Consider the following 21,291-nt stretch of genomic DNA (forward strand, 5'->3'; position numbering starts at 1 on the left):
TGAGGAACAGATTACAAGAATAGGGATCTTGTACAGCTGTGGTTGAATTGGAGGATCTACTCGTAGTCTTGGTTAGAATCATTTTAGAAAAATCAAGCCCTCAAAACCCGTTAGATCATTCAATACAAGCAAACTGTCAAATTGACTGAGCTTTTGAGCACATAAATGGAAAAAGAAAAGCTCAAGTTGATACTCTATTCGGTTTTTAGTTCTAAAGATAAGTTCATTTATCTTCTCTCTCCATTTCTTGTTACAAAAACCTATAAATAATTTTTTGGGAAAATACATTACAATTCTATTCTCTAATTTTTGTAACGATATACTATGGGGATTTGAAAAAAAAAAACTATCTCATCTTGGGATTTTGGCATGATACTATGGAACGTGTTCCATCTTTTACTTATTGCAAGATTACTAATGCTTTGTGGAGTGACTTTCTTAGTCGGTTTGGTTTGGCGTGAATCATGTCTAGAATAATAGTGGACCATTTTTGCTCTTGGAGAGTAATAGGTTGCAGGCCACAAGTTGCAACAGCATGGAGGTTGCTCCTAGTTGGCTCTTGATTTGGAGGGAAATGAATGATAGAAATTTTGAGGACTGTGAATAGTCCCTAGAAGCGCTGAAACCATTCCTTGTTAATACACTCTTCCTTGGACAGCTTTTATAAACTTAATGGGGTTGACTTTTATATTTTTTTGTATTTTTTTCGCCTCCTAGACAGTCTCTTTTGTATACATCCTATGTATTTTGGATGCATGTTTTTTTTTTTTAATTACTTACAATAAAAAAATAATATGATATGAAAACAATCATTGTCCTGTAGTAGGAAAGTGTGAAGATCCTGTTAACGATGGAGGGTTTTTATAATGGGGGTAGTATTTGTTTTTTAATTGGGTACTGTTGTCTGGGATGGATGTGGGATGCCATTTAGAAAGAAGAGGCCAAAATGGCAAGAAGCTCTATCTGCTTGGATGCTACATGTTGGAGGAGGGTTTGTTGTTTGTGCTCCATTGAATAACTGTTTCTTTAATGATACGGCATGTTTTGATCTAAATTTTATTATGGTTTTAAATGATTTTGTTGTTTTGTTACCTAATGCTCATTTCTGTCCATGCAGATTACGTTTAGCCTTCTTTTTTCTCTTGTCATTGCTTTGATATCAGATGCCCTGAGTGCAGCGCCTGATAAAGCATCTGTTCTCTCCCGTGATGCATCTTTTAGGAGGGAATTTCATGAAATTGTAAGATTAGTAACATTGGCGGTTTCTTTTGATTCATATTTTGTGAACTTTCTTGCAATGAATATGCTGGCTGTCTTGCATGCTTAGGTGATATCTATTGGAAATGATCCAAATATTGAGGGCTTTGTTGATGGCGTAAGACTTGCCTGGGCTGTACATTTGATGTTAATCCTTGATGTAATTGCTGCAAAGGAGGCTGTTTCAAATGCTTCATCAAATGATTTAGGTTACCTACATTCGTGCTTGGAAGTCATTTTCTCAAACAATGTTTTCCAATCTTTGCTGGGCAAAGTTCTTCGAACTGCAGCTTTCCAGGTTTATTTGTTATGCAATCTTTTGCTTGCCAATTTTTTAAGAATTAAGCATTTTCTTACTATTGTACTCAAAAGAGTCTTAAAACCCCAACTAATGCATATAGATTAATTTAACTTTCTCAACTTTAAATTGTTGCTTTTATTTATTCCACTGAACTTTCAGTAAGTATTTTGAAAAGAATTTGCAATTTTTGTACTGGGTTCTTTACTTTGGCTCATATCTTGAGATTACATGTACCACAATTTCTGCTCTGTGTTCATTTTTGTTTGGGTTCTTTTTCTTGAGCTACGCATGCTTGGTCCATGACACTGATTTACTATCATGAGATGCAGATATAATTTTATTAATTCTACAATTGTTGAAATAAAAAAGTCTTGAATTACAATACATGTTTGTTTTAATCTAATTTCTTCTTATTGCATCCAAAAACATACAGTTCTCTCAAGGGTTCTCCTTTTGAGTCCACTTCTCCCACCCGAGCTGAATCATCAGTGAGGCATTCCACTTTGCCATTGGATCTGTGTGATACCTCATATGATGTGTAAGGGTAGGTGGTTTATGGGATCCCACATTATTTGGGAATGAGAAGTTATTGCTCTTTGTAATGTTCGATGGGGCTCCAATTGTATCATTGACTAGTCCTTTTGGAGTATAGGCCATGTGGTTTGGGCCTTTTATTGGAACGTTACAATCTTTCACTTATTTTTCTTCGGAGATTAATGGGAAGATTTCAGCTCCATTGTTATGCTTTCAGTGTCTCACTCTCGGGGAATGGCTTCTACTATTCTTTCACCTATAATTTTTTTTTTTTTTTGGGTTACTGGTGGCGCTAGGATTTCAAATTGAGAGGAAAGGTGACACTTTTCATGATGAAAAATGACACATTATTGAGACTTATAACTGGATGATTAAAAATAGAAATTAAAGGATGATCATGTCAACGATGCTAATGAAAGGGAGAAAATGATGGCTGAAGGGCTTGGGGGCAAGGAGTCAAGGTGATAGAGATCACCGACTTCATGCATTGTTTCAGTCTTCTTTCCTGTCTTTAGATCCTTTACGATATACAAGTAGATAAGATAATAGAACACGCGAGTTTGAGTCATCTTGTAACAGATAATAAATTAAGAGGAGACCTGAGAACCTAGTGCCTAAGGCTTCATTTGGGAGTTTCTAGAGGAATGTAATGGAAAAGAATGGAATGAGTATGATGAATGCAACGGAAATGAATGCAATGTTTCTTCTCATTGAAAAAATGGAATATTTGTCGTTTTGGTGTTTTGAAAGAAGGGAATGGAATGTAGATAACCTTATTTAGAAGTAAATGAATATTTTATAACAACTTTACTATTATGCCCTTTTCTTAAATTTCTTTTTCTAATCTATAAATTTTACTTTATTGAGATGAATTTTCAAATATTATTTTCATTTAATAATTACACAGATTCTATTGCAACTGAACAATAAAAGTTACTGCAAATCTATTTGGGTTATCTTTCACTTTACTGATTCAGGAATATCATACTGATAGAAGGCAGATTTAATAGATCCTGATGGCTTGTCGTGTCTTCCTAACAGTAATCCATAGAACGATTATTCTGTCCATTGTGAGTACATCTACGAGGTTTTTGTTGACTAATATGACGGCCTCAAGAAATATGGCACCATGGGCACTGTAATTACGAGAGCCACTGCCTTCTGCAATTTTATTTATGATGACATCACCTGACGTTCTTTTTTCAATGAAAGAATCTCTCTGCATCGGTATTTCAATTAATGTGAATCATATCTGGTATATACAAGAAGAGCCTGAAATATGTATCATATTTTTCAATGTGGTGACAACTCTTGACAATTTGTTGGTCTGTCTCCCTTTGGTTCATATGGTTTTAGCTTGAAATGCTCTTTGAAATATAGTGGAGTCTCACGTGATGTGCAAGCACTTTTAGCATGTATCAGGTAGTTTTATAATTTGACCATTGAGTTCCATGCATTGGTTATATTCTGGATTCTTTGGGCGTTGCTGTGTTTGATTTGGTTTCCCGTGTTCTTCTCTTTTTTTTCTTTTTTTTGGTTACTGTTTTCCTATGGGCATTTTGGTAACTGCTTCTTTTTAAGTACTGCATTTCTTCACCAACTCTCCCTCCCCTTTCAAGAAAGTTGATGGTTATTTCATATATTATATTTCATTGAGCTAAAATTATAATCATCTTTAGGATCTTACCTTTCTGATTTGTTTCTCAGTGGCATATCTTTAAGGCTGCTCCATTGCTTTCTTTGTAATTTATGCAGAATGATGATGAGGATATGATCTATGTGTACAACGGTTATCTGCATAAGTTGATTACCTGCTTCTTGTCTCAACCACTTGCCAGAGATAAGGTCACTCAAATTGTACCTTTTTTCCCTTTCCCCTCTTAAATATGTCATTGGAGTGTACCGATAAAAAACAAATACATGGCATTGGAGTGATAACTGACTGATTAAAATGTCCGTACTTTACCAAATGACGATTTCAATGGCTTATATACCTTGCATTTCTCTTGGTCATCTTAATGTAGTAGAGATTACAACTATAGTTCGTCCATCCTCTACTAATTGCACTGGCTTGTGGATAATAACAACGTCAACTACAAAACCTTAATTGCAGTGTTGGTTAATATCTTTTTTCTTTCTTTAGAAATTTTTTTCATCAAACTTGAGGTGGAACTGTAATTATTGGCAAAAGATTGATGTCTAGGTGGTGAGGACTTCGGTATGCTAATATTATGATTAACTCTTTCAAGAGAGCTTTTGGGCATGGATCTTTCTTATTTTGAGGGGTACGGGTTCCAGTGTGTTTCTTTTGAATGTCATATGATAGTTATCTGCTCCTACCTTTTTGCCCACTTTTTCCCACAGGTTTGAGTGGCTGATGGACTTGAAAAATCGTAGCTCAGTTTCTGATGACATTAAAGATTGTTTAATAGTTTGGAAGGAGGTGTATACCTCTAGTGTACTCAGGCTATGCCTTTTTATGAATAAAATTTACTTTTACCTATCAAAAAAAAAAAAAAAAAAAAAAAAAAAAGGGTTTGGAAGGAGGTGTTTCCACCTTTTCAGATAAGGAGTCTTTGTATTTTGAATAAGGGGACTTGGAAGTAGCTATTGAGGTTTGCAGTGGAGTGGAGCCAGTGCTTCAGGAGTAACAGGGAGGAAGAGGATGCTTGATCATTCTTATTTTCAGATATATGATTCTTGCCTTTTGATTTTAGTATATAGTTCACACTTTTTAATTTAAGCAAACAAGAGTTTTTTATTTTTTTATTTTATTATGAATATAGCAAATCTTGAGTCGGCCAGATTTATGGGCTCTTGTATTAGAGATTTCGGGTTGGTTTGTTTTCACAAACCATCTTATCTCATTTAATCATTACAATTTTTCTAAACTTTCATACAAAATACAATAAACAACAACTTTTTCAAATTTCAAAACAAAAATAATATTAAAAAATTATACTATAACAATATTTTATTCAACTTTTATCTCATCTTATTTGTGTAACCAAACGAGACCTTAATGCTTAATTATAAGGCTTGCGAATTTTTTAAGGAATGGGCTTTGTCTTGAGTATCCTTCAAGTGTACCCTAATGGAGTGTGGGTTTTTCCTTGTATTTTTTTTTCCTTAAACCTTCTCACTCTTCACATGATCTACGTAGTCGATGGGTCTTTCTGAGATTAATTTGCCATTACTGTTTCTGGCTTTTTGGAGGCAGATTTGACAAGATTTAGATAGTCTCTCAACTGAACTGACCCAAAATGGGACCTAATTTTCCTGGTTACAGTTAAGCCTGTGCTGCATGACTCGCTTACTTGTGTGTTCAACACCCTAGTTGTCCTTGTTCTTTTTCTCATTATCAAATGTGTTCATTCCATACTTACGGTTGTGTGCACTTCTTCACAGGTGAAAGAATCAAAGGAGAAATCTATGAGCATGCTTAGTCATTACCGTATGGCTGGCTCTAATGATTTTTTGCATGATCGCAACGGGAATTCTCAAGAAGCTGTTGAATCTGGGTCTTTATCATTTGTCTCTCTCTTAGAGTTTGTGAGTGAAATCTATCAGGTTAGTTTGAACTAAATCACTTTCTTCTGAAATAAATCTTGTTTAACGTTTCAGAAAGAACATAACAAAATGTTAAGTCGATCTAAATCCTCCTAAGAATGATATATATGTTAGCTAAAAATTAAAATTGCAGCATTCTTTCTTGTGTTTAGATAAAGCAGATCAATAACGTAGCTTATTGATACAGATGTCTACATGGTTGAATAATGTGCCTCCTCTGTCCAATTTTGTTATTCATCTACTCATTTTTTGGATGTCCCAAAATTTGTGTCCGCTTTCTAAAAGAGTGTGGGCTGTTTTATGACTTCACTATTTCATTTTTTTTCATAACTAAAAAAGCAGCAATAGTACATCTAGAAATAAAAAGGAAAGTTCATTGACTTGTAGAAAAAAGAAATGAACAGGATGTTTTATTTGGGGAAGTCATGGCTTTATACTGCATGTGAAAGCATGAACTGCTTTATCCAGTTAAGAACTAGAAGTTAGCAAAAACAAGAGAAAAAAAGTTTGCCTCTACATCCCACTTAGTAGTTGTATATAATACAAATGCAGAAATACTGCATCACACTGGTTATATGCTTAGAGGATATGCTTGATTACAACACCTAATAGACTAACAATCCCCTTAAAAGTTCGGATTTTTTTTGTGGGAGTTATATGGAGGACAAACTAACTGGATTGGAGTAGTTCTTTTTAGGTTTTTTGTCCCTCCCCCACCTTTTCTAAATCTCCAAACGAGAACAATCTCTTGTGCTTGGTTTATTATGTGCGAGATGGGTTGTGCAGCCCCTTGAAGGATGTGTTCGAGCAGATGCCAAGAAGGATTTCATCATAACATTCAGTTTTGGCAGCAATGCCTATATTGCTCAGAGGTCCTCTAATGATTTTGGTAGACATTTGGCCATTGTAGAATACAGAGGTGGTGGCAGGAGAAGCATCATCATTGTCCCAGAAGATTTTGGAGGCCAAGGCTGGAAAAAGATTGGCTTTGGAGCTCCATGAGATGTGTGGTGGTGGGGTGAATGCTGCAGGGGAGAAGTATGGGAGGGTTGAGGTCCCAGCCATCGAATTGTATAGACTACCATTACTGCTAAGTCCTATGCTGAGGCAGTAGTTGGAGTTGCTCCAGCCATGAGAGGAGCTGCTGGTGGACCAGATTTTGAATTGAAGGGCAGGGATGGAATTTCGAAGGAGAAGGGCAGAGAAGAAAGGCCAGTCAGAGGAGCTTACACAATAATTAGGGGTGTAACGGGTCCGGTTTGGTTTATTTTTGTACAATTTTTGGAACCGAAACGGTTATATCGGTTTTGCATTTTCAAGAACCGATTCTACACTGGTTACCCTCCTAAACCAGTACTTCCGGTTTCACTGATTTCGGTCTGGTTCGGTCCGGTTTTCCACTTTTAATCAAGTGCCAATTTCATAAAAAAATATTGCTATAAAAAATTATGTTGTATAAAAAAGATCGGTTGCATAAAAATTAATTTAATATAGTATTAGTATTAATATTAAATCACTAAGTACTAGTACAGTATTAATATTAATATAGTACTAGTATTAATATTACTATATGAAAGTTATTTAATAATAATAAGTTATAGTGATTTAATATAGTATTAGTATTAATATACATTAGTATACTAATTAATTAAAGCGAAATGTAATTAATATACTAATGTATATTAGTATTACTAATGTATTATGTATTTATTAAAAGGATTCAAAGGAATATGTTGAGAATTTATTAGGCCTAAAAATGTAATTAATATATATATTATATTAATAACATATGATCAAACAAATGTTCATGTTGAATATTATAATTTTATATTATAAATTATAATATAAAATTATTTCATATATAATTATATATAAAAATTATATATATAATATTTTATATAATATTAAAACTTAATTATATATATAAAAACATTGAACCGGTCTGGTCTTGGAAATCCTAAAATTGGAACCAGACCGGTTCTATCCGGCTTGTGGAATCATAGAACGGGTCCCGGATTGAACTGGACCGTTTAAACTTTCACCCTAACAATAATGGATGGAGGTTCTCTGATCAAGGGGAGAGTGGCTGAGAAGATTTCCTTACTTAGAATAAAGGAGGAACTTGGAGGGGGAGGCTTACGTGTTTAATAAATAGTATTGATTCGAGTATGGGCTTGGATTAGGGAATAGAAGTGGATTGGGGTGCTCCTGATGTAATGGGTCTAGGTCAGAAAAGGCATGGCCTAGGCCCTTGGGCCCACATAAGGCCACGAGGGGAGAACTAGAAAGTCTCTAGGGGTGTGCTAGGAAGGCTTGGGCTGGTCAAGTAGGCCTTAATCCACTCTGGTCTACAAGACCCAGAAAGGCCCACCTGCAAGTAGGTTTGGCGTTGGAGGGCCAAACTCTCAGGCCCATCCACATTCGAGGTCGGATCCTCACTGAGAGTTTCTATCCACCGCCGGCAGACAATCACCATAGACCTGGTCGATGGGGGAAGGCGGGCTGGTGGCTGGTCTTCCAGACGAAAAGGGGGGGTTTTTTTTTGGGGGGGGGGGGGGGGGGCGACGACAGCATTGCCGTTAGACTTAAGAGAAGCTGGGGTGGTTTTTCGGGTAGAAAAAGCCGGCGATCCAGCTCGAACAGTCGCGGACTCACCCCAGATTGTGCCGTCAGTGGAAATGTGGCCATCTCGAGTTGGGAGAAGGATCCTATAGAGGTGAGGAGCGGTGAGGCTGACGCGGAGGCAACGGGAAGCTCTTCTTAGTAAGCGATAGTCTCTCTAGATTTCTTTGGGACTGAAGAAGAGTTAGACATTGTGAGGACGACACATACAGCTCCTCGAGCGTGTGAAGATGCATGTTGGGAAGACCCATTTCCACTGCTATCCCTACACCCGTACAGGAACAGTAATTCCTAGGCCTCAAATTGGGTCCTAAATAAGGCGAATGAGATGCAAGATAGTGTGAGGATTTTATGTGATGGTTTTGAGGACCAGCTTACTGCCCTTTTTGTAGCCATAGAAGCTAGAAAGTACATTTCGGGATCACCTAGGGAGCTCTCATCAGCTAAGAAGCAAGCAAGAGAACTCCAAAAGCTTGACTGGACAGTAAATGATGGAGCAAGTGGAAAGAGCTCTAACCGGGGAAGAGTGAGGGGAAGGGCAAAGGATGTGGTTTTATGAAACCAAAGATTGTTTCTTGGAATGTAATGGGGGTGAATGAGAAGGATAAACACCTTATAGTAAGAAATGAGTTTCGTAAATGGAAGGTTGACATTGTATGTTTGCATGAAACGAAATTGGCAGTTATTTCCCTTGGTATCATTAGAAGTTTGTGGGGTTGTAGTCAAGTGGGATGGCATTATTTATCGTCCAATGGAGCATTCAGGGGCATACTAGTAATGTGGGACAAAAGAGTGGTGGAAAAAATGGAAGATTTTTTGGGGGATTATGTGGCGGCTTTAAGAGCGTCATGGATGGCTACTAGTGGGCTTTTGCTGGTGTTTATGGGCTAAATCTTGATCAGTTTGAAGTTTACTTTAGGATGAGTTGGTCGGTATTAGCAGCGTATGGGACCTACCTTGGTGTATTGGAGGCGATTTCAACGTCACTTGTTTTTTGAGTGAGAGATTGGGTGGTTCGGGCTTCAACCCACCCATGGTAGATTTTTCTAACTTCATCTCTGAACAAAATTTACAGGATATTCCTTTTGTAGGTGGCTCATTCACTTGGTCTAACAACCAAGATCTTCCATCTTGGTCAAGGATTGACAGATTTCTAATCTCACCGGATTGGGAGGCACACTATTCGGACCTCATTTAGAAGAGACTACCGAGATTGTGTTTAGATCACTCTCCCATTCTATTGAACTGTGGGGGCATTCAAAGAGGTCCAAGGTACTTTAAATTTGAGAACATGTGGTTGAAGTTAGAGGGTTTTCTGGACAGAATAAGACAATGGTGGTCTTCTTACCATTTCTATGGTAATTCTAGTTATATTCTGGCCTATAAATTAAAGTCTGAAAAAAGATTTGAAGGAGTGGAATGCGCAAGAGTTTGCTAATGTGGAAAGCCAAAAAAATGTTCTCTTGGAGGAGCTTAAGAGCTTGGAGGGCGTGGAAGAGGATTGGGTACTTTATGAAACTGAGTGGGCTTGCAAAACCCAAGTGATTGCGGACAGTGAGTGGATTTCTCTTTTGGAAGAAGTATCTTGACGACAAAAATCACGAGCATTATGGTTGAAGGAAGGGGATAGATGCATCAAGTCTTTCCATCAGGTGGCCAACTCACATAGGCTAAACAATGCTATAGATACTCTGATGAAAGAAGGGGCGGCCTCATCCAACCAAACTGAGATCTCAGACCACATTGTCAATTACTATGACCAGTTGTTTTCGGAACAATTTTCGTGGAGGTCGGTCGAGACTCGATGGGGACTCGATGGGCTGGTTTTTGATGTTTTTGACCTGCAGGCTTTGGAACGACTTGAAAGGCCTTTTAAGGAGGTAGAGGTTAGGTTGGTGGTTAAAGGTATGATGGGTGATAAAGCTCTAGGCCCTGATGGCTTTTCCATGGCCTTTTTTAAGACTTGTTGGGATGTGCTTAAAGAAGATATCATGGGGATTTTCCATGAATTTCATGGAAGCGGGTGGTTCGAGAAAAGTCTCAATGCAACATTTTTAGCACTCATTTCTAAAAAGCCCGACGCAATAGATGTGAAATATTTTCGTTCCATTAGCCTAGTGGGTGGGCTATGCAAAATTTTATCCAAAGTATTGGTGAATAGGTTGAGCAAGGTGATGGAAAGCTTGATTTCGAAGTCTTAAAATGCATTTTGTTCAAGGTAGGCAAATCCTTGACTCAGTACTTATAGCCAATGTGTATGGAGAGTCATACTAAATCGGAAGATCCAGGACTCCTATGTAAGTTGAACATGGAGAAAGCTTATGATCACGTCAATTTGAGTTTCTTAATTTATATGCTTCAGAGATGCGGCTTTGGCACTAAATGGTGTTCTTGGATCCATCATTGTATCTCTACGGCCTGCCTTTCTATATTGGTGAACGGTATGTCAAAATGATTTTTCAAAAGCTTTCGAGGTTTGCGACAAGGGGAACCTTTTTCTTCGCATCTCTTTGTTTTTGTAATGGAAACTTTTAGCAAGATGATTTCAGGGGCTGTGGCGGGCGGGTTCCTATCAGGATTCTCAATGAGAGAGGCAATTTCAGGTTTGCTTAACATTTCTCATTTATTGTTTGTTGATGATACTCTAATATTTTGTGAGGCTAGACATGAGCAAATTTGAGCTTTGAGGGCTCCCTTATTTTGCTTTGAAGCCGTGTTAGGGTTGAAGGTGAATTTGGCTAAATCTGAGGTAGTGCCAATGGGTATGTACCCAATGTGGAGAGTTTGGCGTCCATATTGGATTGTAAGATATCTCAGTTGCCCATGAAATATCTTGACCTTCCGTTGGGCGTGGCATTCAAATCGAAATCCATGTGGGATGATGTGCTAGAAAAAATGGAGAGGAAATTAGCTGGTTGGAAGCGGATGTACTTATCCAAAGGGGGCCGGGTAACTCCCATCAAAAGCACTCTTTCTAACTTACTAGCTTTATTGCAGGTTGTGGAGGCAATAAAGCTGAGTGGAGGATGATTCTCTCGTGTTTGTTTTGGTATTTGTGGTTTGAGAGAAACGAGAGGTGTTTCCAAGATTGTGAACGCACTATAGGGGAATTTTGGGATTTTTTCTTTAGCACTTTAAATTTTTGGGTGAACAATCTAGTGAGGGATATGAATATTTGTAATGCTGCTCTTTAAATTTGTTTTGCTTTAGCTTGTATTTAGATGTATTCTCTTGTACACTTTCCATGTACTTGGGCTATGCCTATTTATTTGGAATAAAATTTCTTATTACCTATAAAAAAAAAACTTACCAACATATTTCCTCTAATTATTTCTACTCCCCTGCCAAGGTGGCTCATCGTATGGAGAAACTTCAACATGATTTCTTTTGGGGAGAGACAAAGGATGAGTTTAAATTCCACTTGATGTAATGGGCCACAATTTGCTCCCCCATCAAAGAAGGAGGCTTGGGTATTGGGAATTTGAAATCTTTCAACAAAGCTTTGCTTGGCAAATGGTTATGGAGATGTCACCAAGAACAGGTGGCCTTATGGCGAACTGTTCTTGCTTTGAAGCATGGGGAATCATGGGGAGGGTGGTGTTCGAATGAGGTGAGCGGATCTCATGGAGTTGGGCTTTGGAAACATATTAGAAGAGAGTGGGACACTTATGCAGCACACACTTGCTTCAAAGTCGGAAACAGAGTGAAGGTAAAATTTTGGTATCACTTATGGTGCATTGATTGGGCACTCGAGGAAGTTTTTCCACAAGTCTGTGGCTTAGCAAGAAGGAAAGAAGCATCAATAGAAGATTTAGTTATCATTTCCAATGGCCTTCCCCAATGGAACATTACTTTCCTTAGAGATGCACAAGATTGGGAGATGGAAATTTCTTGGCATTCTTTGACCTCGTGTACTTCACTCGTGTGTCGAGGGAAGGGGAAGACAAGATTTATTGGCGCCCTTCTAAGAAGGGAGTTTTTACGGCCCGCTCTTTTTACCATTCTTTGACCATGCACAACTCAGATCCGTTCCCAGGGAAAATCTTCTGGAAGACAAGGCACCTTTAAAGGCAGCTTTTTTTTGTATGAACAGTCTCTTTGGGGAAGATTCTTACTATAGATAACCTGAGGAAATGTGGCATTATAGTTAAGGACTAGTGTTATATGTGTAAGAAGAGCGGAGAGTCCACTGACCATCTATTACCACATTGTGAGATTGCCATGACCTTGTAGATTGAAGTCTTTGCACGATTGGGGTTAGCGTGGGTGATGTCGGAAAGAGTGTATTTTTTAGCTTCTTGGAGAGGTAATCGGGGCAACTCTCAAATTGCATCCATATGGAAGATGATACCGATATGTCTATGGTAGTCTATTTGGAGGGAGCGGAACACAAGAAGCTTTGAAGATCAAGGGAGATCAATGGAAGAGTTTAGAATTTTGTTTTTCATTACTATACTCCATTGGTCAGTTGTAATTGATTTCCATGACTAGGCATTGCTTTTGCGTATGTCCCGTATACTCGGGCATTTTGTCTATCTTTTGATCAATAAAAATTGGTTTACCAATAAAAAAATAAAGAAATTATGTAGTCTTCTTTTGTTAACTGGATCTCTAATGTGCCAAAATATACTTTTTGGTTTATCTTCCCCAATGGAGCTGTCCATACAAAGAAGAGGGCTTTAGTGGTGCCCTTGTCTTCTGAATGCTCTTCCATGGGAATGAGTTGGTTGTATGTGTGTGCATGGCTTGACAGAAAAGAGTTTTTATAACTAACTGGCCCAATAATTTTAAGGTCAGAATATTGATAATTTTTATTAAACCTAAATTATATTTAGTGGGTCATATTGGATAAGCCGATGAGTGATAAATTATTGAGGTTGATTAGGAGTTTTAATTATGCTTAATAACTAGGTTAAATCTTATTTATTATTTATTGAACTAGTTAGACTCCTTATAGAATTTAAAGATAAGTCATTAGAAATTTATTTCAATTAAAAATCATTACTCATTGAAGTCCCCTACATAGTCTCAGTCACTGCCAATCTTACATTGAATGAACTACTAGATCATGTTTTTAAATCCAAAATCTTTTCTTGAATGATAACGACAGAGTCCAACTTGAACTCGTTGGCACACTCTCCAAAATCTCTCTATAAATATTCTCTCTTCTGTGTGCTATTTGGAAAAACCATAAACCTTTGTAAGTGCAGCGGTTGAACCCAAGATACCCAGTCTAGCATCGCGCGTCCCATGTTCACCAGCCAATAGCCGACTGCATCATTCTTCTCACAGCACCCCTTGCGTTTTCTTCTCTCTCATTCTCTTTCACATTTGTTTTCTCTCAAGCTCTCGGTTAATATATTTGTCTCTCTAGCCAGCCGAGCCCATTAAAGGAAATTAGTTGTGCTTTGAAAATATCGGATTAGTGCTACAAGGTAACTAGTTTGATTATAAATTAGTATTAGTATACGTTAGCTAGTTGTATTGTTATTATTATTATAGCCAGTTCTTTTACAAGCTAATGTGTACCACACATGTTATGATATTTGCAAGCACACCATTCATCATAACTCATGATTATGTTTCATTCCCCATATAATATTTATGTATGTATTATACATCTCATCACGTTGCATAAGACACGTAAGCTTTCGTAAGATAAAATGTAAGATAAAGATCAAATAAATTAGATGGGCATTTAGATGCGTGGTACCAACGCAATTAGGGCGGATGTGCAAGCCACAAACTCAAGCGTAATCTATCATAGTATTTTATCAAATTAGATCAATGGTTCCCCTTGTGGCCACTTGATGTGGGACCGGTGTACAATCTTGCACACATGGTTAAGTATGTTGGCCAGTCAGACAAGTTTATTAAGTTAGATAATTCAGATCAATCAATATACTAGAAATATATTTTTTTTGATAATTAATAAGAGATTTTATTACCAAGAATAGGCACAACCCAAGTACAGGAAGTATACAAAGGAAATACCTACTACACTCTAGAAGCAGGAAAAAGACTTAAACAGATTCAGTACAATATCATCATCCCTTACAAAAATCCTAGCCCACAAACACAAAGTAGAAAAGAAAAAATTCCGAACTCTTCCGAGAGAACGCTCTGTCTTAAAAACATCTCCCATTCCTTTCAGTCAAATACACCACATTAAACACAAAGGAATCATATTCCATCAGGTAGCTATACATTTCCTTCCCTCAAAACCTCTCCAACATGCAAGAAGATCTACAATTTCCTTTGGCATCACCTAATATAAACCTGCCCAACTCAAAACCTCATACCATAAAGACTTTGCCACTTATTACTTATAAAAATAAATAAATAAATAAATAAATAAAGACTTTGCCACCTCACAATGAATCAAGAGATGATTTACAGATTCACCATCCTTCTTGCACATGACACACCAATCAGCAATGCACATACCATGTTTTCATAACCGTGGTCAAAATTTTTCCTAGAGCAACCACCCAATTGAAAAATGCCACCTTAGCAGGAACCTTCACTCTCCAAATGGTTTTCCAAGGGAAAGCGCAACCAGAATGACAAGTCAGCACCTTATAAAAAGAACTAACAGAAAACCTGGACTTTCCAGCTTGGTCTCACAGTAAACTGTCCTCTCTTCCCTGCATCACTTTTGAATTATAAATTCTTCCCAAAAATCAGAAACATCATTCACGTCCCAGTCATTTATCTCTCTGATAAAATCAACATTTCACAGAATATTATTATCCATATGTTGGACATTATCTACCATAGCAACATTTTGATCCCTTGCAATCCTAAAAAGAGAGGGAAAATCAGATTTGAGAGCTGATTCCCCACTCAAAATATCATGCCAAAAAAGAATCCTCTTCCCTTCCCCCACCTTAAATGTAATATGTTTTGAAAACTCCTCCCAACCTTTCCTAATGAACTTCCATAAACTCACCCCATACATTTCCCAATAAGTGCTTTGTTAAACATCCTCAAATTTCTCACCCCCAATCCTTCACAAGAAATTGGTGACAAACTTTGTTCCAACTAACGAAATGAAACTTTTTCTCCTCTCCTATACCTTCCTATAAGAAATTGCAATAAATTTTCTCAATTCTTTTAGCAACCCCTGTTGGCAGTGGGAAAAGTGAAAGAAAATACGTGGGAAGATTAGGTAGCGTACTCTTTATCAAAGTAATTCATCCCCCTTTAGACAAGTATAACTTTTTCCATCCAGCCAACCTTCTCTCGATCTTCTCAATCACCCCTTACCAAGAATATTTCCAAGTCATGCATGTCATCAGCATATTTATGAACAGTCATGATTTTAATTCTCAGCATGAAATATTTTATGAAAACATTATGTTAAGTATGTATACATTATGATGAGTTTCTTATTGAGTCATCAACTCATTTTAGTTTGTTTTTATGTTTTTAAACCACCCTCAGTTAGAATATTTATGATGGTAGTGCTGCAGGATGGGACAGTCTAGGGAGGTGTGACAATGGCTTAGATCATGTACAAAGATTTTAAGTTATGACTTGTAGGGCACGGACTTTGAGAAATTTTTAATAAATGCTTATGCGCACTCCCTGGTGTTACAACTTCCCTTTCTTGGAGTGACACTAGAAAATCTTGTCATCAACTTCTCTCCTCATGCTAGTGGAATATATGAGATCATAAAACTCCAATATTGTGTTGACTTCCCAATCATATGCATTTCTAAAAAAAGTGACTTTCCATTGAGGAGCACAATTTGATGTAAGCAAAAGGTCCACAATCAAGGCTTCTTTCATCCTTGCTATGCTATAGGCTTCTAGATAAGCTTCCTTGAGTGGCTTGTCACTATACCATATGTCATGCCAAAATTTAATTTTGAGTCCATCACCCACCTCAAACTGGGTGTTTCTAAAGTAGGCATCCCATCCTTTTCTTATGTGCTTCCGAAGCCCCATCGCATATGGCCTGCTTACCTCATTTGATCACCAACCTCCCCATGCTTCACTGTACTTCAAGTCTATGATATTTTTCCACAAGGTCCCCTGTTCTTGATGGTATATCAATTCTCCACAACCATTTGCCCAACAAAACCTTGTTAAAAACCTGTAAATTCCCGATACCTAGTCCTCCTCCTTATATGAGGGAGCATACTCTGGCCCATCTTACCAAGTGGAACTTAAAACTCATCATTCATCCCACCCATAAGAAATTTTGCTGAAGTTTTCTCCATGTGTTGGGCCACACCTTGGTAGGAAGCGGGAATAGTGATAGGAAGTAAGTCGGCAGGTTGGATAGATTGCTTTTAATTAAACACCTTTGGATTGGTACATCCTCTTCCAACTAGCCAGTTTCCGCTCCATTTTCTCTAATACATCATTCCAAATTGATTTCGATTTGAATGGTGCACCCAAGGGGAGGCCAAGATATTGCATTGGCAAATGAGATATCTTACATCTCAATATGGAAGCCAAGCTCTCCATACTAGCAACATCTCCCACTGGAACTACTTCTGATTTGGTCAAGTTACCTTCAATCCCGAAGTAGCTTCAAAGCAAAGAAGAAGAGCCCTCAAAACTTGAACATGATCATTTCTGGCCCCACAAAATATTAGTGTTGTTGGCAAATAGCGGTGAGTTATACTTGCCTGCCCCACTGAAAATCCATTGAGGAAACTGCATCTTTCTGTTTTAACATGAATCTTTCTGTTGCATCTTTTGTTGAATCCACTGAAAACCTACTGAGGAAACCACCGAGTGCCTGCCCTCCTTTTTTACCATGAATCTTTCTGTTGCATTGATTCTTATGCTGGTGTTAATAAAATATTTCTAAATGCATAATGCTATCAGAAGGAACCTGAGCTGTTGTCTGGCAATGATGTTCTGTGGACATTTGTAAATTTCGCTGGAGAAGATCACACAAATTTTCAAACTCTGGTTGCTTTCTTGAATATGCTGAGCACTTTGGTATGTGAACATGTTTTTGTATTGTGAAAATTTTATACATGATCGATTCTTTAACTCAACTATGCTATACTCACTCACTTGATGTTCTATGTTACTTTAGGCTTGTAGTCAAGAAGGAGCTTCAAAGGTTTTTGAGTTACTTCAGGGGAAGGCATTCCGCTCGGTTGGGTGGAGCACTTTGTTTGATTGCTTATCAATCTATGATGAGAAGTTTAAACAGTCTGTTCAAACTGCTGGTGCCATGCTTCCAGAGTTTTTGGAGGGAGATGCAAAAGCACTAGTTGCATACTTGAATGTTCTTCAAAAGGTTCATGCCTGTTCCATTTTACAATTTTATATGTGTTTTTAGTTTTTTCATTTATTTGGATATTTCTTTAGGCAAGATGGTTTTACAGTGCTGGGTTGCTTGGTAATCTGCTTTCTTTTGTATTATTTATTGTGTGTCTAGGTTGTTTTGTTTTTGTTTTTTTCTTTTCAATTCTAGTTCTCACTTTGGCCTACATGAATAAATTATGTTTTCTTCTCCATTTCTGAGGTTTCTGGGATTATTTTTCTGCCCCCCTTCACGTTGTTGCCTCCTAATAATCACAAACCTGTACTATTTTCTTTCAATAGTACTCAAATTTTTCCTGTTCATTCAGCGACACATTTCTCTCTTTCAACATAAAGGAGTAATCGGCTTTTCATGTGATACAGGTTGTGGAGAATGGGAACCCCATTGAAAGGAAGAACTGGTTTCCTGATATTGAACCATTATTCAAACTGCTTAGTTATGAAAATGTGCCTCCATATCTGAAGGTTGACATCTGTGATTTTATGCTGCTTTGCCTGAAAGTATCCTAGTATGACATTTGCAGTTTCTTTGTCTGTTAGAGGTTACAAGCTGCAGGTGAAGTTTTCTGTGCTGCATTTGACCCGGTATATGTATGCTATTGCAGGGAGCCTTGCGGAATGCAATTACTACTTTTGTTCGTTTCTCTCCAGTTCTGAAAGATACAATTTGGAGCTATCTAGAGCAGTACGATCTACCAGTAGTTATTGGGAATAGTGCACAGCCAATGTCAGCACAGGTAGGTTTAGATGGGGTCATTTTTAATGCTTTTATTTTTTTGTGATTGATATGGTAGACTGAACATGAATAAAACCAGATAGTAGCATCTGGATTGAACAACCGAGAGATTATATTTGAAGGAAAAGTTTGCTTTGTTGACAAACATCTTTTTCCTGTTACAATCATAATCTTATGTAAGTGACTAATGATTTCATAGGTGTTCCCATTATTTAAGATATATGTTCAATGTATAACGATGCCTGAAACTTTATGATCATGCTAGCTATCTGCGGAAGGCCCTGTAAAGTTAAGTTTTATAAATGGGATTTTAACATCTTATTTCTATTGTGCTTTAGCAAGTTATCTTCAATGTACATCAACTACTGCAGATGGTAACTATTTTACAAGGAAAAATGTACTTTTTCTGTTTATATGATGATCTTGTAACATATTATTATTACAGGTTTATGATATGCAATTTGAGTTGAACGAAATAGAAGCAAGGAGAGAACAATATCCTTCGACAATATCTTTTCTCAACCTGTTAAATACTCTCATTGCTGAAGAAAGAGATTTAAGTGATAGAGGGCGTAGGTACTGATAATTGACTGCTTTTTATTCCTTTTCTATATTCTAACATCTTTGTCCTGCGTATTGACTCTAAGATGGGTGGGCTCTTCTCTCTCTGGCAGATTCATTGGCATCTTTAGGTTCGTATATGATCATGTTTTTGGGCCGTTTCCTCAAAGAGCCTATGCAGATCCTTGTGAGAAATGGGAATTAGTAATTGCTTGTCTTCGGCATTTTCATATGTGGGTTTGTCTTACTCCTACAGTTTCAATTTGTATTGTTTGCTTGTGATTTTGGCTACTAGGTATCTTATGTATAGTCACTCTTTCAATTTTTCTTTTCTTGAGATTTGTGTTAATTCTTAGTCCCAGTTTTTGTTTTATGTATGATCTTTGTCTGCTATTTTGGCTACTAGGTATCTTATGTATAGTCTTTGTCTATTGGAGGTTACAAGCTGCAGGTGAAGTGCTAGGCGCACTTAAGCACAAATACCTTCTAGAGCCTAGGCACAAATTGCAAGCACAACTCATGCTTGATTGAAGTAAAGCCAACATTTTTAAAAATGATGTATAACAACAAGAAAAATATATAAAATACAATAAAAAATGTTTTAAAAGCAAGATGGTAATATACTTAGCCTATTAACTCATATTTATTAGAGTATTATTCAACATGTAATCAACTAATTACATGAAATTTAAATATTTCTAATTCTTGTGCTTTACTAAATATACATAAGTACATGGTTTAAAATATACCCAGAAGTCATGACCATAATGCTGAAGAGTTGTAAGTATTGACTTCTATCCTAACATAAGCAATCAAATATCAATCCATATAAAAAGCAAAGTCGGATTATATTGGGTTAAACGCATATATTATTACCTAAGACAGCATGTGGCGCCTTGGTACTTAAATGATCTGCAATATGAACTAAATACCTAAGATTATTTGTTTACTTCATTTTCTGGGTCTTAAACTAATATTTTTAATATTTTGTTTTTCAAAAAAATTATGAAAGTGTGCTTTTCTGTGCTTTAAGCTCACACAAAAAGTGTCGAGTGTTTTTTGTAAACACGGTTTGCTTTTGGTAAGTGCAGCACTTCAGTCTTGGTTCCATGAGCTTGAGCATGCTTTTACCTAGATTAGATTGACATAATTTAGTTTGTATCTAAAGGCTTGTCTTGGTGTTCAATGTGGAACCTTATTTTGATTGCTCGTCTCTGTTCAATTTCCGAACTTCATTGTGTATAAACTTGGAGTTGAATAGAAGTTAGATATATTTGAATATCAACCTAACTTACCATGCAGGATACTGAGCATGTACGACGTCAAAGATGATGATGTTGACACTGTTGTTGACCTATCACAGTTTTCAACACCGACACTACAATCTTCCCTTCAGATGCAGCTTCCTATTTTGGAGCTGCTAAAAGTATGTTATTGTGATTGTTGTCTGTTCGTTTGTTGCCACTATAGGTTGAATTTCAAAGCAGCACTTGAAGGAAAAAATAATCTGTTTTTATGAATTTCTTATAAACTTTTCTTATATGTTGGCATGTGAGGTCAAAACTTGCTCCTACTTAGTTAAACTTTTTCTTTGCCTTAACTTAATTTTTCTATCTTTACTTGTTTAGCTTTGATAATATATGGACTTTTGAAAAGAACGATTTTGAAAGTAGGTTATTGGAATTGGTTTTATACTTCATATGTTTTCTGTCATAAAATTCATGTCTGCTATCTAAAAGTTGAAGTTCTCACAGCTTTAATTTCATGTATTAAGATTACCATTTTCTAAACAGGAAATCAAGAAAATTCATTCTATATGTAATATAACGGGATGGCATTTTAGAAGGACAAATGTATTTTTTACCTTATATTTAACTGTCACGCTACTCCAAATCAGAAAAAAAAGTGGGACAGAGAGTTTAACAATGCAGATTTACTCTGAATCATGATGGCTTTATATGCCAGGGCTCATTCTTTATACTTTATCTCATACAAGAATTTGTAGATTTACTTTGAGTTACTTGTATGGACATGTTTGTATGTTAAAATTGTTCTCTGGCACACACTTCGTGTAGGACTTCATGAGTGGGAAAACTGTTTTTCGGAACATCATGGGCATTCTTCTGCCAGGAGTGAATTCCATCATCAATGAACGAACTAGTCAAGTATATGGGAAACTTGTAGAGAAAGCTGTACAACTTTCTTTGGAAATTATAATTCTTGTCATGGAGAAGGATCTATTTCTTTCTGATTTCTGGCGCCCTTTATACCAGGTAAGATTTTCAATTTGCTGAAAGTTTGATTAGCTTCTTCTTAGTGGCTAGGATTCATTGTGCTTGGACTTCCTGCATGCCAAGCTTGCCAAACTGTATATTCTCTTGTTTGTGGCACTCATTTGCCTGCAATGCTGAAAGGT

General features: G+C 37.0%; 1 protein-coding gene across 1 annotated transcript in view; it reads left to right on the top strand.

Annotated features, from left to right (window-relative positions):
• The window catches only part of LOC122305131 (nuclear pore complex protein NUP205), a 58,522-nt gene that overhangs the window by 20,106 nt on the left and 17,125 nt on the right, over nucleotides 1–21,291 (top strand). Inside the window, exons 8-19 of the mRNA XM_043117462.1 lie at nucleotides 1,118–1,240; nucleotides 1,328–1,555; nucleotides 3,848–3,937; nucleotides 5,501–5,662; nucleotides 17,129–17,245; nucleotides 17,346–17,552; nucleotides 17,942–18,043; nucleotides 18,184–18,315; nucleotides 18,760–18,890; nucleotides 18,989–19,108; nucleotides 20,178–20,301; nucleotides 20,951–21,148. Coding sequence (XP_042973396.1) covers nucleotides 1,118–1,240; nucleotides 1,328–1,555; nucleotides 3,848–3,937; nucleotides 5,501–5,662; nucleotides 17,129–17,245; nucleotides 17,346–17,552; nucleotides 17,942–18,043; nucleotides 18,184–18,315; nucleotides 18,760–18,890; nucleotides 18,989–19,108; nucleotides 20,178–20,301; nucleotides 20,951–21,148 — 1,734 coding nt within the window. The remainder of the gene's footprint in view (nucleotides 1–1,117; nucleotides 1,241–1,327; nucleotides 1,556–3,847; nucleotides 3,938–5,500; nucleotides 5,663–17,128; nucleotides 17,246–17,345; nucleotides 17,553–17,941; nucleotides 18,044–18,183; nucleotides 18,316–18,759; nucleotides 18,891–18,988; nucleotides 19,109–20,177; nucleotides 20,302–20,950; nucleotides 21,149–21,291) is intronic.

Source organism: Carya illinoinensis, chromosome 3, assembly GCF_018687715.1.
Source record: "Carya illinoinensis cultivar Pawnee chromosome 3, C.illinoinensisPawnee_v1, whole genome shotgun sequence".
Lineage (NCBI taxonomy): Eukaryota > Viridiplantae > Streptophyta > Magnoliopsida > Fagales > Juglandaceae > Carya > Carya illinoinensis.